General features: G+C 44.5%; 1 protein-coding gene across 4 annotated transcripts in view; it reads right to left on the bottom strand.

Annotated features, from left to right (window-relative positions):
• ASTN2 (astrotactin 2) overlaps positions 1-15,743 on the bottom strand; it is an 865,335-nt gene that overhangs the window by 52,832 nt on the left and 796,760 nt on the right. For all 4 annotated transcript variants that reach the window (XM_078061680.1, XM_078061681.1, XM_078061679.1 and 1 more), the window contains one exon: positions 9,669-9,810. In XM_078061680.1, the coding sequence (XP_077917806.1) occupies positions 9,669-9,810 (142 nt within the window). The remainder of the gene's footprint in view (positions 1-9,668; positions 9,811-15,743) is intronic.

The following is a 15,743-nucleotide window of genomic DNA, read 5'->3' on the forward strand; positions in this document are numbered from 1 at the left end:
GTCAGAGGGAGAAGCAGACTCCCTGCCGAGCAGGGAGCCCGATGCGGGACTTGATCCTGGGACTCCAGGATCATGACCTGAGCTGAAGGCAGTCGCTTAACCAACTGAGCCACCCAGGCGCCCTCCCTTTCTTTTTTTTAAAGATTTTATTTATTTATTTGAGAGAGAGAGATTGAGAGAGCATGAGCAGGGCAGAGGGAGAGAGACAAGCAGACTCCAGGCCGAGCTGGGAGCCTAACACGGGGATCGATCCCAGGACCCTGGGATCATGACCTGAGCCAAAGGCAGACACTTAACCAACTGAGCCACCCAGGCGCCCCTCTTTCCCTTTCCCTACATCAAATGCCACCTCCCCCCGGACTCTCAAGTCAGCCCAGCCTATTCTACACACCATGGTAGAGGGTCAGAGTAGTCATCACAAAACACAAGTTTAAATATAACCTGACCCTCCTCAAGCTTTTCTTCACTCCCCACTGCCTGCAGGATAAAGTCCAGCTTCTCTGCCCGGCATTCAAGGCCTAGTTTTCCAGCATGGCCTCAGCTCCCACCCATCCACCCTCTATGACTTCATGCAAGCAGTCTGTGCCCTATCCCTCCAGAACTCTGGCCAGTGTCCCATTCCTGAATGAAATCTTGACGCAGTTTGAGGAAAGAAACAGCCTGCCTGAGAGTCCCCAGCAGGTTTTAGGAGCCTCACTGTCTGTCAGCTGAAAAACAGCTTTATTTTTCCTCTACTGAGTCTCTCTTGGCTTGAGATGCATGGCTGTACATGCTTCTGGCTTGAGGACAGCTCTTCCCCTCTCTGGGGCCCCAACTGTGCACTTTGGAGAGGTCAGCATGACCTGATGCTAGAGGGAATTGAGTCTTGAGTCGCTAGGCTGCCTCTGTCACTACCCCCCACCCCACCTCCCAACCAATAGGACAGGGTACCACCGCCACGGAGCATTCACATTCCATTCAGGTTTGGGGGCATCAGAAGCCCCTGGCCCCTGCTTGGCTCTGGGACCCTTGGCCATACCTTGGCTGTTGGCTCCAGACCATATTATGGGCTCAGACCCTTGTATTTAGGCTGGAGTGGGAAGGGGGTGGGGTGGGTGGGGAATGCACGGAAGGATGAAAGAACAGAGATCTTGGGACTGAGACAGAGACCGAGAAGTGGTAAGTAAGGGAGAAAGTGACAAGACATGCACATGCAGAGATGGCAAGTAGAAGAGAAGGACACACAGACCAAAAAAAAAAAAAAAAAAAAAATGGATGGGAAGTCAGGGTGACACCAAGAGAGGCAGCATCCGTGACCAATACTGAGAGAGAAGAAAGTGAGAGGGAAAAAAGAGTAAAACAATAAAGAAATGGACAAAGGGGAAAGGAAAGAAGAGATGTTGGAAAAACAGAAGGGGATGCAGGGAGAGGATAAGGGAGGGAGATGGAAGGAAGGAGGGATGAAGGAGGGGAAGAAGGCAGAAAAAGTAGAGGAGAGGGAGAAGGGAAGTGGTAGGAGGGAGGGAAGGAGGACTGAAGAGAAGAAAAAAGAACTGAGAAAGTATCACACCGGGAAGAAAAAGCCAGTAAAGAGCAGGACAAAAACTGTCAGGCCTGTCCTGGCTCTTTGCCCTGGTGTGTCCTGGATCAACCTTGGGCCTCAGCCTCAGCTCGCATTGGTCCAGAGGCTGTGGCCCAGGGCCCTGGTCAACATGGCAGGCTTCTTCTGTGCCTATCCTCTTTCCCCTAAATGCTGAAAGTCCCCTCAGAAATTGGGCCCAGTCACACTGGGGACGTGGCTCAGGAGGCCCACTAATCAGACAGGGTTACTGAAACTGAAAGACAGAAGTATGGGGCCTTAAAGCTGAATGAACTCTTCCATTCAGACTCAAACTCTCCAGTCACCAGGGCTTGAGTGCATCTCCTTGCCTCCATTATCTCTTGAGATGCACAGCCTGCAAATTCATGAAATGGTCCTTTGGGTTAGCCTCATTCAATCCCTCTTCTACGAATGGAGACCCAGAGGCCTCCAAAGGGGACAAATCCTTGCCCCTGGCCTCACAGCAGCTTAGAGACCCTCAGGTCTCTTGACTCCCATCATCTGGGCAAGCACTTTTGGAAGCAAGATGACTCTCAGGTCTCTTGCCTCCCATCATCTGGGCAAGCACTTTTGGAAGCCAGCCTTAGAGGGCTCCTGATGACTTTCATGCTGTTTCCAGTAAAGTCTGTGCTGATTCTTGGCATAAAGAGAGGAAATGAAGAGGGTAGGGTAGGAATGTAAATAAAGGGAAACTTTGGGATTTCATCTAATATATAATTATAGTATCCATGGCGGTGGCCTTGACTGCTTCTGCAATGTGCTGCCCGGGCTGTGCCCAAGCAGGGGTGGGGTCCTGGGGGCAATGGGGGCCCAGCAATGCTCCCTCCATCCAAAAGCTCCAATCTCTCTGGGCTCTTGGAATAGCATCCTTGGGCTGGGAGCCTGGACTTGTTTGCAGAAACACGTGGCAGTCTGGAGACACTGGGAAACAACTCAGCAGATGAGAGCTGGGAGTTCTGGGGGCCCAAAATTGGCATGGGGAGCTCATGGCTAAGAGAAGCAGAGGTCCTTGTACAGGCTCGGAGCTCACCTGTGGGTGTGGCTGGGCCAGGACTGCAGAGGCAGGAGGAAGTTTGGCCTTTGGTGGTAGTAGTCATGCAGCTTTTGGTGTCAGGACTGAAAATCTGTTTTCCATATTGTTTCCAACTCATCTGGGCATCCATGGGTCTTTGCACAAAAGATCCCTCGGAACAGATTCTCCCCCTGGCCCCCAGCTAGTACTTCTCATGATCTAGTGTGGAAATTTTGAGTTCAGGCTCTGGAAATAAATGAGCTGAATTCAAAGCTTGGCTTCTCCTCTTATTGGCTTTGAGGCTTTGGTCAAGTTATCTGAACTCTCTGTGCCTTAGGAGCCTAATCTCTTGGCTAAGAATAATAGTAATTGCCTTAGAGAGTTGTTTGGAGGATTAAATTAGCTAAGGTTTATGGTAGGTATGTAGGTAGGTAGGCAGACAGACAAATCTCAAGGTAGATACAGAGACACAGAGATAGGGTACTAGGACGACCTAGGTAGTATAGTACTAGGTTGATGTCCCCTGAATAACTGATAAGAAACCACAGTTAGAAGTTGTGAATGAGTGAAGGGGAAAAGTCAGTGTCTCCAGATTTCGGCACTGACTTGGAAATGTATTCAAATCATTCAACAACTATTTATTGGATTCTTTACTGGCATCAGTCACTGTTCTAGGCACCAGGGATACAGGATAAAAAGGCAGACCCAGATCCTACTCTATGCAGCTGACAGTCCGGTGAGAAAAGACAGACAACAAACAAGGAAACAGATACTAAATCATTCTAGCTTTAGTAAGTACCCGGCTTTGTGTGTCTATGTGTGGCAGGCAGGATCTACTGCAGATAAAGTGGTCAAGGAAGGCCTTTGTAAGGAGACAGCATGACATGTAATTACAAACATGAAGGAGAAAGGGAACCATCATGGGAACCTTCAGGGGAAAAGCCAGGAGAGGTCCACCCTGGGGAAAGGGAAGAGGTAGAAGCAAAGACCTTGAGGAAGGAAGAAACTGCTACATTCTAGCAAATGTCTGGGGACGATTAGTAAAGGGCCAGTGTGAGAGGTAAAGGTTAAATGTGCTCTCCCACTGGAATGCTGGGGACACAACAGTGTCAACGTGGCAACCCCAGGCCCGACTGCTTAGGTGAAGATTGCTGTCACTGATGGAAATGACAGTGGTGCTTCTCATCCTGCCATTTATTAAGTACCAACAATGAGCTACACACCATCTCGTGCTCTTTACGTGTTTCAGTTCATTGAATCCTCACAATGCCCTATGGAAAAGGTCCTCTTGTGATTCCATTTCGCAGATGAAAACCCAAAACTCAGAGAGGTTAAGAAATTTGCCCAAGGCCACACTGTGGATAGGTGCAAGAGCCGAGGTAAAAACATCCCTCTGTCTGAGTTCAAAGGCCTAATTTAAAAATATGTATGTGGAGGGGGGTGGGAGGGATGGGGTGGCTGGATGATGGACACTGGGGAGGGTATGTGCTATGGTGAGCGCTGTGAATTGTATAAGACTGATGAATCACAGACCTGTACCCCTGAAACAAGTATTACATTCTATATTAATAAAAAAAAAAAAACCTTACAAAAAAATACGTACGTGAGGTGGTAAGTGGAGAGGGGCATGTGGACTCAAAATGTCTACAGCCCTCCGCATTGTTGATCTTTGAAAAATGGGGTGATCGAGAAAACCCTTCATGAGCACATGACCTTATGAAAAATTCAAAGCACTTCCTCATCTACTACTCACTTTAATCTTTGTGACGATGTGAGGAGGTATAACTAATCATCTCATTTTATGGATCAGATTAATCAGCTCCATTTCCCAGATGAGAAGGATGAGCATGAAGTACTCTCCCTGGGGATCTGCACGCTGCAGTCTGGGTCTGCCTGGCCCCCAGCGGTCCTTCCGTTGCAAATGGTTGCTTGCAGTTCGAAGCCTCTCCTGCCCTCATGCTCTGACAACTTCACACGTGTGGTGGACAAGGACAGGGAGAGCACATGGGGCGAGGGGAGGGGAGGGTGGGTGTTAGAGTCAGCCTGGGTATGAATCTCTGCTCTATTTCTTCTTGTCATGTGATTTGGGGCAAAATGTTTACCCCTTTTAGCCCCAGTTTTCCCAACGATGAAACAGGAGGTGATGACAATGAGGATGATATCAGATCTATAGGGTTATGGTGAGGATTAAATGAGATGGTACACGTAACATCCCTAGTGTGGTTCCTGGCACATGGTGAATGCTCAATCGACTATTACTAACCCCACTACTGCTATGATCCAGGAAGTGCTGGAAGCACTGAGGATCAGGACTCTGGTATAGTCTGCATCCCCACCTCAGTGTGCATGTCTCAGAGCACAGAGTTTAATGTTTCCATTTCACAGATGACAACATCAAGGCCAGGGGAGGGGAAAGAACCGGCCCCAGGTCTCACTGGGAGTAAGTGTGGGAACTGCTATCTGACTCCTGACCTCAGGCTCTTTTTTTCACAATGCCTGCTCTTCTCCAGGGCCCTGGTTTTCTTTTTACTCCTCTCCTCCAACTCCACCCATCCCTGCTGAGAAGGAATCCCTCCCCTGAGCCTCTGGTCCCACCGCGGATGTTGGCACATGGTTGCAGTACCCAGGCTCCCTTGGCATTCTTTTCACAGAGCGGAGGCCATGGAGGTGAAGGACGGGCCTGGGGCAAGCCTTCAAATGTGTGGGAATGAGCCCCCCTCCCCACCCAGGAATTGGGCCTGGCTGCTGCTGCATGTTTGCTCAGGACCCTTTGGCAGTCATCCATGATTAGAGAAAGGCAAGGCAGCCAAGACAAGACAGAGGCTAATTACCTTGGGTAATAGGAAATTGAGGAATGGCGACAAGAACAGTGTCTAGGCCTTTAGCCAGCCAAGGGCAGGGACCATGGATGCCTAGCCCGGCCTGACCCGTCCACCCTGAGTGGAGATTCCTGTTCGGGGGTCACTCACCAGTTCCAACAACCCAAGGGTGCAGGAGCTGGCCACACTGTCAGACCTTCTGGGGACCCTCTCCTCTGCTGCTCTTTGTTTGTTTTCATTCAAAAGCAAAACAAATGGAACAAACAAGGAAATTCAATTTAAACAGGGCCCAAATGCTGATGTTTCTGTTTTGCTACACCAGGGTGAGCTTAGGACAGAAAATCAGCCTTGACTTTCACTCCTCCAATTGGTCTCAACCCTGTGTGCTGTGTAAAATTACATGGATGGAGGGGCTGCAAAAGCAATTTGTCTTCCCAGGTGGAGAGGAGAGAGGGAGTGGGCATTCAGAGAGAGAAAGAGAGAGACAGATAGAGAGGAATCCAAACTCAACTAAGAAATAGGACAGAGAAACTGAGTTATATACAGACAAACAGAAGTTAAGAGAATAACAAATAGAAAGGCAAAGAAGGAATGACTGGGAGAATGGCAGACAGACAAAGAGAGTGAGCTATGCAGAATATACTTACACAGAGAGGGAATGAAAGGCATGAGAGATGAACAGAGATGCAGGGAGGCACAGTGGGGTAAAAGCAAAGTGAGAGACGTAGAAAAGTAGAAAGGGCAGAAGCCCAGGAGGAGAAGGAGAGAGAGAATGAGAAGAAATCTTGTGGCAAAAGTACGCATTTTCTGAACTCTCAAACTGGGGTGGACCTAACACACCTTCACTTTGAAAGTGTTGAAACTGCAGAACAAGGAGACGGCATGAATGTTTAGCCCAAGGTCCCAGAGACAGAAGTGGCAGTAGTGAGATGTGAACTCAGACTACCTGCCTGAGAGGCTGATCCTCAACGCCTGTGCCACCTGAATCCTATTATAGCTCTGGCAGTTGGTCCATGGGGGATCTGGTGCCCTGTGCTTAATTAAAACTCAGGGGTCTGGACCCATGTTCTCTTTTCATCCTATTTCATTCCCAAAGGATCCTGGATGGTCCTTTTTTCCAGGGCTAGCAGCACCCCAACCTGCCCCATAGGGAACGGCTCTTCCAGGATTATACTTGTGAAAGATACAGATAACCAGTGATGGAGTCAAGGAGAAAAAAACAGTAACTATGTGCAAGGCATTCTGGTAAACCCTGTCTGTGGAGTTTCTCACTTAATGCTCTTCCCTTTAACCCTACAAGATCAAAACAATTACCAGCTCCCTGTTTCCAGAGGAAGACACTGTGGTATAGAGCAGTGAGAACTGGCTTTCCCCAGGGCAGGTTCTGAGGACAAGGAAGAATCAGGATTTGCACTCAGCTCAGTCTGTCCTCCTCCTACTGCCACACACAGCCTTTTCGACCCGAGTTAGAAAACTAATTTTGGTAAGGGACGAGCAAGCAGAAAATTTGAAACCCCAAGAACTGACAGTGTAACTATTTTAAAACTCAAGACTGAGCTGGTCAGACTTCACGGAAGGAAAGCCACCAGCAGGATGAGAGATGGGGTCCAAACCACACCCTGGGCTCCTTGTCAGAACAGCCCAGATTCCACAGCCATTAATAAAATCAATTTCAAAAATAAAATAAAGACGTGTTCAGAGTTAGGGATGACAAGCTCATGAGAAACACATTTCCAGGACAGAAGAAGAAAGGATGGTCCTATGTCAAGAGGTGGGAAGGGGGTAGGGGATATCAAGAAGAAAGGAAAAGAAGAGGTGAGGGAAAATGATCATCACTTCTAAAGGATGTTAACTGATTTGTCAGCTCTCAGTGTTAACTGCTTTTGGGGTTCCATAAAACATTTCATTGCTCTCTACATAATGGGCCTGTAGGATTTCAGATTGGCTAATGCCAAGACTCCACAACGTCACCCAGAGACAGGATTACTGCTTGTGTCTCAGTCGATAGGAACCACCTGCTGGGGCTCTGTCCCTCTCTACTAGATGCTATCCCAGTAAGTTGGCAAAAGGAGGGGAAGGGAGTTAAAATTAATTTTTAGCACAACAAGGACAACAAGAACAACAGTGGTAACAGCTAACACTTCTCACACTCTTACTGGGAGCTCATCACCAAGTGGAGAGCTTTTGTGCACTATCTCATCAAATCTTCTTCAGGTCCCAGTGAGTCAGACACTGTCATTATCCCCATTTTCACAGAGGAGGAGATGGAAGCTCAGAAGGTTGAGAAGCACACTCGGTGTCACACAGCTGATAAGTGCAGGGAGAGACTGGAACCCAGATCTGTCTGTCTGTCTCGAGTCTATACCCATAATGGGGGACAGAGGAACCAGAAGTCAGCCATCTTGAAATCTTTCAAAAATGCTACTTTCTTCATATAATCATAGTTTTGAGAGTTGGAAAAGACCTTATAGCTCTTAATCCAGTCACACACTTGTGTATTATATAGATGGGTGATCCTAGAGCCCAAGAGGTTAGTGTCAGCACTTACTGATTAAGAAGCTATGGAGTCATGCTCTCAAGATCTAGATCCCAAGTCACCACTTAAGGCCTGAGGCAAATGCTACTTCCTCTAGGAAGTTTGTCGACATGTCCCACCAGAAGAGATCTGATAGCCTATGGTATTTTGGAGATTCCATTCCCAGAGCTCTCACTGTCCCCAATTGATTTTGCCATTCTGACAAACTAAAACTTGGGCCCCCACATCTATGAGATAATCAGTGGCAGAGCGAGGGTCAGAGGCCCAATTTCTAGCTTACAGTGATATTCCTGAGTTTGGTGCATGAATCTGTTGGGTGTTACCAAAGAGCCTGAATATGTTGGGTATTCAAAAGAGTGCCATGGTATTTAGAAAAGTGGTATCTTCCAGAGGAAGTAGGGATGGGATGTGGTTTGGAGGTGAAGGAGATTCAGATGGTGGAGGGATAATACTTACTGAGCACATACTTAGTTACTGTGCTAGGGTGTTTCTTACTTAAATCTCATGCAACTCTACAGCCTAGGTTTTATTATTACCTTCTTACTGAGGCTTATAGAGGTAAAGCAACTTATCTAAGGTGACATAACTAAAAATGTCAAAGCCAGATCTGATTCCACAATCTGCGGCCTTTCATACCATCATTAAGTTATAAGTCATTTGAGAATTAAACCTCTGTCTTCGTCACATCCATACCTGTATTTCTTAGCTTAGTACCAAGTCATAGGAAGTCCTCAGAAAATGTCTGATGAATAAATAAATGAGTTATGAATAAGTAAAAACGTGAATGAATGAAAGAAGTGATGAATAAGTGAATGAGTGATGGAGTATAAGAGTGGATGAACAGACGGATGGATGGATGGAGAAAGAGAGGAAAGGGGAGAGAAAAGGATGGAAGGAGGGAGGGATTCATGATTAGGTAAATGGATAAGTAAATGGATCACTGAGTAAATAAAAGAAAAACAAATGATTTCAATAATTGGTGAAATTGGTTGCTAAGGGAAGTGGCCTATAGTTTCATAATTAGGATACATGAAGACAGCTTATCTCTAGAATTCTATGTAATAGTTTATGATGGATGCATCTCAGTGTGACAATACTCACTGAAAATGGAACAAAAGAAAGATGAGCCCCCTTTCCCTCTGAGATTAACAGCTGAGCCTTAGAATGACTTCCTTTTGCATCTCTAGAAGTGTGAATGCAGTGACTCCAGTGTACTCTGTGAAGGAGTGATGGTGGCACTATTTCTAAGGGGAGCAGCTGAATCTAGTAAAACAAACTAACAAATACATATGAATACAAGTATATATATACATATATATGTGTGTGTGTATATATGTATATATATACTTCAAATATGCTAATGTAATCTTTTTCAGAGGAGATATCATGGAATTGAGAAAAGAACTCCAGGCAGGCACTCCTGCCCCAGCCCTCCTTGCTAACTTGCCATGTTTCCTCTCTTGGCTGCAGATTCTTCTTTACTAGAAGAAATGGTTTTGTGTTCCCTGGTCTCCCTGGGCCCTTCAGTGCTAACCCTGTAGGATTCTGTGGCTTACTGTGGCGACACTTCTCCAATGGATACTTCTAAACCTCAGCATCTCAAGGTGCACATATGGGCTGGCCTATAAAACATTTGGTTGGCCTGGACGGATTACTCATTCCTTGCCTCCCAGACTTAAAATCGACCTGTTTCACACTCCCCACACACCCAGCACATCTTACTTGTAGAGACCGTCGGGCTCCAGACACTTGAAGATGACGGAGTAGATACTGACTTCAGGGACCTCTCCATGGCTTCGACCAGCTGCCACACAAGATGTGCCCAGGCCAGAGAGTAAGTCATCAGCAAAACTCAGGAACTCTCCTGGAGGGAGACAAAGAAAGATGAGCTCTCCAGCTCAGGCCTTGGTGAGCAGACATTCTTGCTGCTGCCCAAACCCATGAAATGTCTGGATATCATTATCAGGAGGATTAGTGGACAAAACAAGTACAGCATATGAACATGACACAGATTAGTATCTAGCCCTAATGCCTCTGTTTAAATTTATGCTGGAATTTTCGCAACTGGAAAGTGGGCATACTAATACCTACCTTTATGAAATTATAACAAGGCTCAAATGAGGTAAATTACTGTGTACTAAAAATGCATGGAAAGGTAACAGGGGGATAATGCTTTCTGTCCAGAGTAAATTTTCTGGTCTTGTTCCTGCCATTAACCTCCTCTTCATTACTTGAGCAAGGCTGTTCCTTCTTGGGATTGCATTCTCCTTCCAAGGATATAAGATAGGTTTCTTATCGCATGGTCACTCTTAATGCAGTGGTACTAGATTCATGAAGTGTTATGTTGAGATGGACAGAAACCTGGTCCAACTGAGGGGGAAAGAGTTCTATGACTGATGAGTGATGAAGGCCATCGGACAGGAAGGGACAGTGGAAGAGCAAGGGCAAGTGCCTTGATTTCCATGATTTCCAAAAGTCGACTGAGCCACTGGGTTTTAGGAAGCAGCTGAAGTTTACTAGAAATAGGCCTGACTAAAAAGAATAACATTTTCAAATCTAGTCTTAACTCTGTTAAGGATTTGCTGGATAGCTTGGGGCAACCGAATTCCCATCTCTGTGCCTTAGTTTTCTCCTCTGTAGAATCAAAGTGGTAGAATCACTATTAGAGCTTTGAAAAAAATAAAATAAAAACACAGATGTACACAAAGATTGAGCTATGTGAACAAACATTATGGTACTATTTAAATCAAGAAGAATTTAGAAACAACTAAATGTTCAATGATATAGAAACAGCAATATCAATTATAGTTCAATGATGCAATGGAATATTTTGTAGCTATTAAAAACAATATTGTGGAAGATTATGAAATTATAGGAAAAGATATTAAATTAAAAAACAGGCTGTGCTATTACAGAATAATCTAATGTTTGGTGGAAATTTTACATGTGTATCTATTTCAAAAGAGAAGGAAGAAATGATAGCAAATACATAATAGTGGCTTTGTAAAGTGAGATAAGGAAAAATAAGAGAAAAAATACCCATTATCTCTGTTTAAAAAAAAAAAAACTACCTACAATGAAATGTAACAAAGAAAAAAATCAATAAAAAATTACTTAAAAATAGATAAAATAAATGAGCCAGACTAAATGGCCTCTAAGTTCCCTTCTAATTCTAAAATCGGATAATTTAGGAGCAAAACAAGCATGTGAGTTACTTTATACCACAAAGTATGGAATAATAGGAGGCCTCCCTACAGTTCATTCCTTCTCTTTCTTGTCTGGTACGGAATGCCTCACACTCTCTACTCACTTATTCTTAGTAATAAACAAGAGGAAGATGTCCATTCAACTAAATCTTCTCTACTTGATGTTAAGGACAATCCAATATAATGAACTATCATGGAACAGTAATATTGGCCAAGTATCTGAGAAGACTGTGACCTGGGGAGGCAGGGAACTGGGAGGGCAGAATATACAGATCACCTCCTGTTGGTCTTTCAAAGAAAAGTTTCATTCTTCACTCACAAGTGAATGAGGTTAACACCTGTCTGACTGAACAGTCTGGAGAGCCCTGGGAGTTCAGGTAAACAACGGTTCTATAAAGTATTTGTCCCTATGGTCCAATCTAGTAGAGCTGATGTGTGGTGTTCTTTGTTTTCCACTTTTTACAATGACAACTACAGTTCATAGACTTGATACATAGCTGCCAGAGGAAGTGTCTGAACCAGGCTGATGTCAGCGACACGCAGGTTCACCTGCTATTGTCAGACAGACTTCGGACTGAATTCTATTTCCACCATTTACTGCAAGTCTCTTAACTTCTCAAAGTCTCAGTTTTCCTTTCTGTAATACGGGGTCAATAGCTCTTACTGAGTTTGGAGTCTAGAAAGAAAGGCTGAGTCTAAGAAGAAATTCTTTGTCTAGAACCAGCAGTTCTGCTAGAAAATGAAAAGGTAAATGAAAGCTTTATTCATCAAAGATTTTGGCCTCCCCTCTTTCTTCCATAGGCCTCTTATGTCAGTTTCCTCCACAGTAAAATCATAAACCAACAATGTCTCTCTGCCAATAGGTACCAAAGCAGAACAATGTATAGGGTGGAAAATAAGGAAAGGGGGAAAAACATGGAATTACTCACAGGAGGGAGTAAGGGCTTTGTTTCTCTTGGTTTCTTAGGATTTCAAGTTTGGCAGCTTACATTTGTTTTCTTTGAGCTTGGATCCATGTCTGTCTGCTTTTCAATTTGTTTCTAGATAGCCATTGAAAGAGTTGGCCCCTCATGAGGGAATTCAGTATTCCTGTGGCCTGTATTAACCATCTTCAAGCCAAAATATGGTTGACATTCATTTAAAATGGGCATAGTTTTCCAGATATTTCAATCCATTTCAGAATAATTTGGACCCTGGATAAAAGCCTCATAATATGTCTGATAGGTCAGTAAGATAGGCACACGGTTCTAAGGTTTATAGGTTTAGTTCAAGTGAAGAAACTGGATAGCATGGCATATATAACTAGTTATACAGAGGACATTCTAAGGAAACTCAGTGCCCAGTTCTATTCGGGACTAAATATACATAATGACGTTCAAATGAAAAGAGTTAAAGGGAAGAAAACTGACATTTAGTACCAAATTTTCTTTTTTTTCATTTGTCACAATACTCAATACTAATGAGTTAAATGTTAATATCTCTCTTGTAAAGCTGAGATTAAGCTCAGAAATTTAGGGAGGGACAGAGCTGAGATTTGAACCCAGATCATCCTAACTCCAAAGCCATACCTTTTCTTTTATACTGTGCTGCCTCCTAGAGAAAGTTTTTAAAAAAATAGTGTTAGAAAGTGAGCTTTCTCAATTCTGTTCGGTCTGCAATTGAATTCATGCCACTCTTAGTTCTGTGGTCTTGGGGAATGAAACAATAAAAGAAATGGTCCCTGACCTTCTACAGTTTGTAATCTGACAACAGGAAGGTTTCTCAAATACAAGAACAGACCCATAAAGTAAAATGTAAGATTGCTTTTCTTGGCACTCTATTCCAGAAGGTTTAAATGTAACCTAGGTGGAGACAGGTGAATGAGGCAATCCTTCACTGTCCTCGCTTACTTAGTGGGGGGGTGGGGGGGAGTAATTAAGAAAGGCCCGGAGGCTTCTCTATGCACAAATGCAAATCAGTACAATTCAACACATGCATCAGGGTTCTACAATATACCATACCCCAAGTCTGGCAGTGGAACAACTGAACGAACAATACTACAGTGCAGTGGTTAAGAGGTTGAGCTCTGAATTTATGCTGTCTAGGATTAAATCCTGGTTCACCCCCACTTACAGCTTGCCTTGGACAGATTCCTTCACTCTTTACATCTATTTTCTCACATGTAAAATGGATATAATAATAGTATCTAACTTACAGCATTGTATCATGTAAAAATTGAATATATTGCTTACAAATCAATTGGCATAATGTCTGGCATACACTAGGGCTCAAAATATGTTAACTATCATTATTGTTTTTATTATTATTGTCATCATAACAGGGAAGAGAGATAAGGACCCCTAGATTTTTTTTTTTTAACCCAACTTTTGGGTAAAATCCTATCCTTTTCCAGGTGACAACTGAAGCCTTGAGAAGGAAAGTGGCATGTCCATGGCCAAACACAAAGTAGGAGGTTGACTTAGAACAAAAACCTCATCTCTTGACTCTTAGAGCCTATGTGATCATTCCTATCAGCCAGCCTAGGAGATAAAATTGCTAAAAACTGCAGACGTTGCTCTTCAGTTTCTGACCAGCTATAGTCCACATGAATGTGAGCTCTCCTTACTATGTGCCAGGCGCTGTGCAAGGCACACAGTTCCACCGGCCATCTTCTTAAACTTGGACTCCCTAAGAAAGATACAAAGCCCAGGAGAGACAGAAGTAGTTCAACAGGTTTCCACTATGTAATATATTCTAGCAGTGGTTTGCCAAATAGAATATGCAGAACTCCAGAGTTGAGAAGGAACGGTAGAGGCGGTAGGTAGGGGCTAAATTCTGTCTCCTCTTATACTCATGCTAACTTCAAACCAGAACAACACCAGTTAGATCTGTTTTATATACTGATGGTCCATGTTTTATGTAAGTTGGGGAAAAAACGGTTTTAAAAATGTTGGCTTATAAGTTTTATTGCTAAAAATGTTTGAATCCAAAAACCCTGCCACATTCCCTGATAGGAATACAGAAATTCAGGAATGTTGCAGCCCCACTCAAGGCTTCGCAGCCTCTCAGGGTAGAGTCCAGGATTAAACCTATCTTTTTTGCTTCTGAGCTCCATGTGCCTTCCACTAGGACACCCTGCCTACATTAGCTCTGTCCCCTCCTCTCTGACATGTTATGGCCGTGTGGCAGAATCCTCCTAGACCCAGGCTGCTGCCGCCACCGCCTCGCCCATGCCTGTCCAAGATTCTAACATTCTTTCTCTGTTTTTCTTTCCTTGAAAACAGATAGGGAGTTGGGAGTCGCTGTACAGGAATGTGCCTGTTCCCCATTATGGCTCTTCTGGGGCTGTAACCCGAGTGGGCTTGGGCCAGACCCCCACACATTTCTTTATCCACTCAGACTCAAGCCTTGCTCTCATTACAGTCCACAGAAAAGGTCAATCATGATTCTGCTGAAGCTTCAGAACCAACCCAACAAAGCACAGAGTAATTTTTCTCAAGGCCCCGCCGCCTGCCTCAATCCCCTATCCTTTTATCACTCCCTCAAATCCTCTGCCTCCTCGTTTTCCCTCTCTCTCTCTCTCTCTTTCTCCCCTCACCCTCTCGCTTCTGATTGAGTTGAGGTCAGAGTCAAAGCTGGCCACAAGAGCAAATTGAAAACAGGCTGGGAAAAAAGCAGCAAAGAATTCCAAAATACAAGGGGCGGGAGTAGTGAGTTATTTAGCCCAGGTGGGGAGAAAGGTCCCCAGCTCAGGCCTCCATGCTCTTTTCAGGAAACGCCAAGGGGATGTGGAGGCCACTCTGGGCCTGGCCTCTCTCTAACCTGCGGATGCTCCTTGCTGTGGTGCCAAGGAGAAGCAGGGCTCTGCGTTTCCCACCTTTCCTTTACGTGGGCAAATGTAGAAATTCATTCAGAGACCTTGTCACTGACAAGATACATTTTTTGAGGGCCTCAGCTGCAGTAGATTTGTTTCTTCCAAAACATGTTATTTTAAATTTGAAGACCTGGTGTCTGATTCTCACGTTTATTGTAATGGCAGCATGAGGCAGAGGAAAGAGAGTGGGTTTGGGGGGCAGATGAGACCTGGTTTTAAAGCCAGCCTCCACCACTTAGGAACTATACTATCTAGGGATGGATGATTAAACTCTCAGAGACGACTGCTGCTTCATCATCAGAGAATCAGGTAAGAAATAAATAATATATGCAGTATGCCTGCTACATGGATGGTGTACCAATGTGAGTGCCCCCCCCATTCCTGCCACCACACCTCCATTAGGTCTCATCAGTTTGTCTGATGGCAAAATTTTTAGTGCTGAAGCTCAGCTGCTTTTAGATACATTATATAATACCTAAGTCCCAAGAACTTTCCTTTTTTTTTTGCAAAAGGAAGTAATTTTTAAAAAGAAGGGAGGGAAGATGGACTGAAGGCAAGCAAAGAGAAAAGGAGAGCGGGAAAGGAAATGTTTATTTCACTCTTACCGTATGGCATCACACTTTTACCTATATTGTCTTGATTAAACATTCTAAAACAACGCCACCTTGAGAGACTATGGACCCTGAGAAACAAACTGAGGGTTTTAGAGGGGAGGGGGGTGGGGGGATGGGTTAGCCC

This window comes from Halichoerus grypus, chromosome 14 (assembly GCF_964656455.1).
Source record: "Halichoerus grypus chromosome 14, mHalGry1.hap1.1, whole genome shotgun sequence".
Lineage (NCBI taxonomy): Eukaryota > Metazoa > Chordata > Mammalia > Carnivora > Phocidae > Halichoerus > Halichoerus grypus.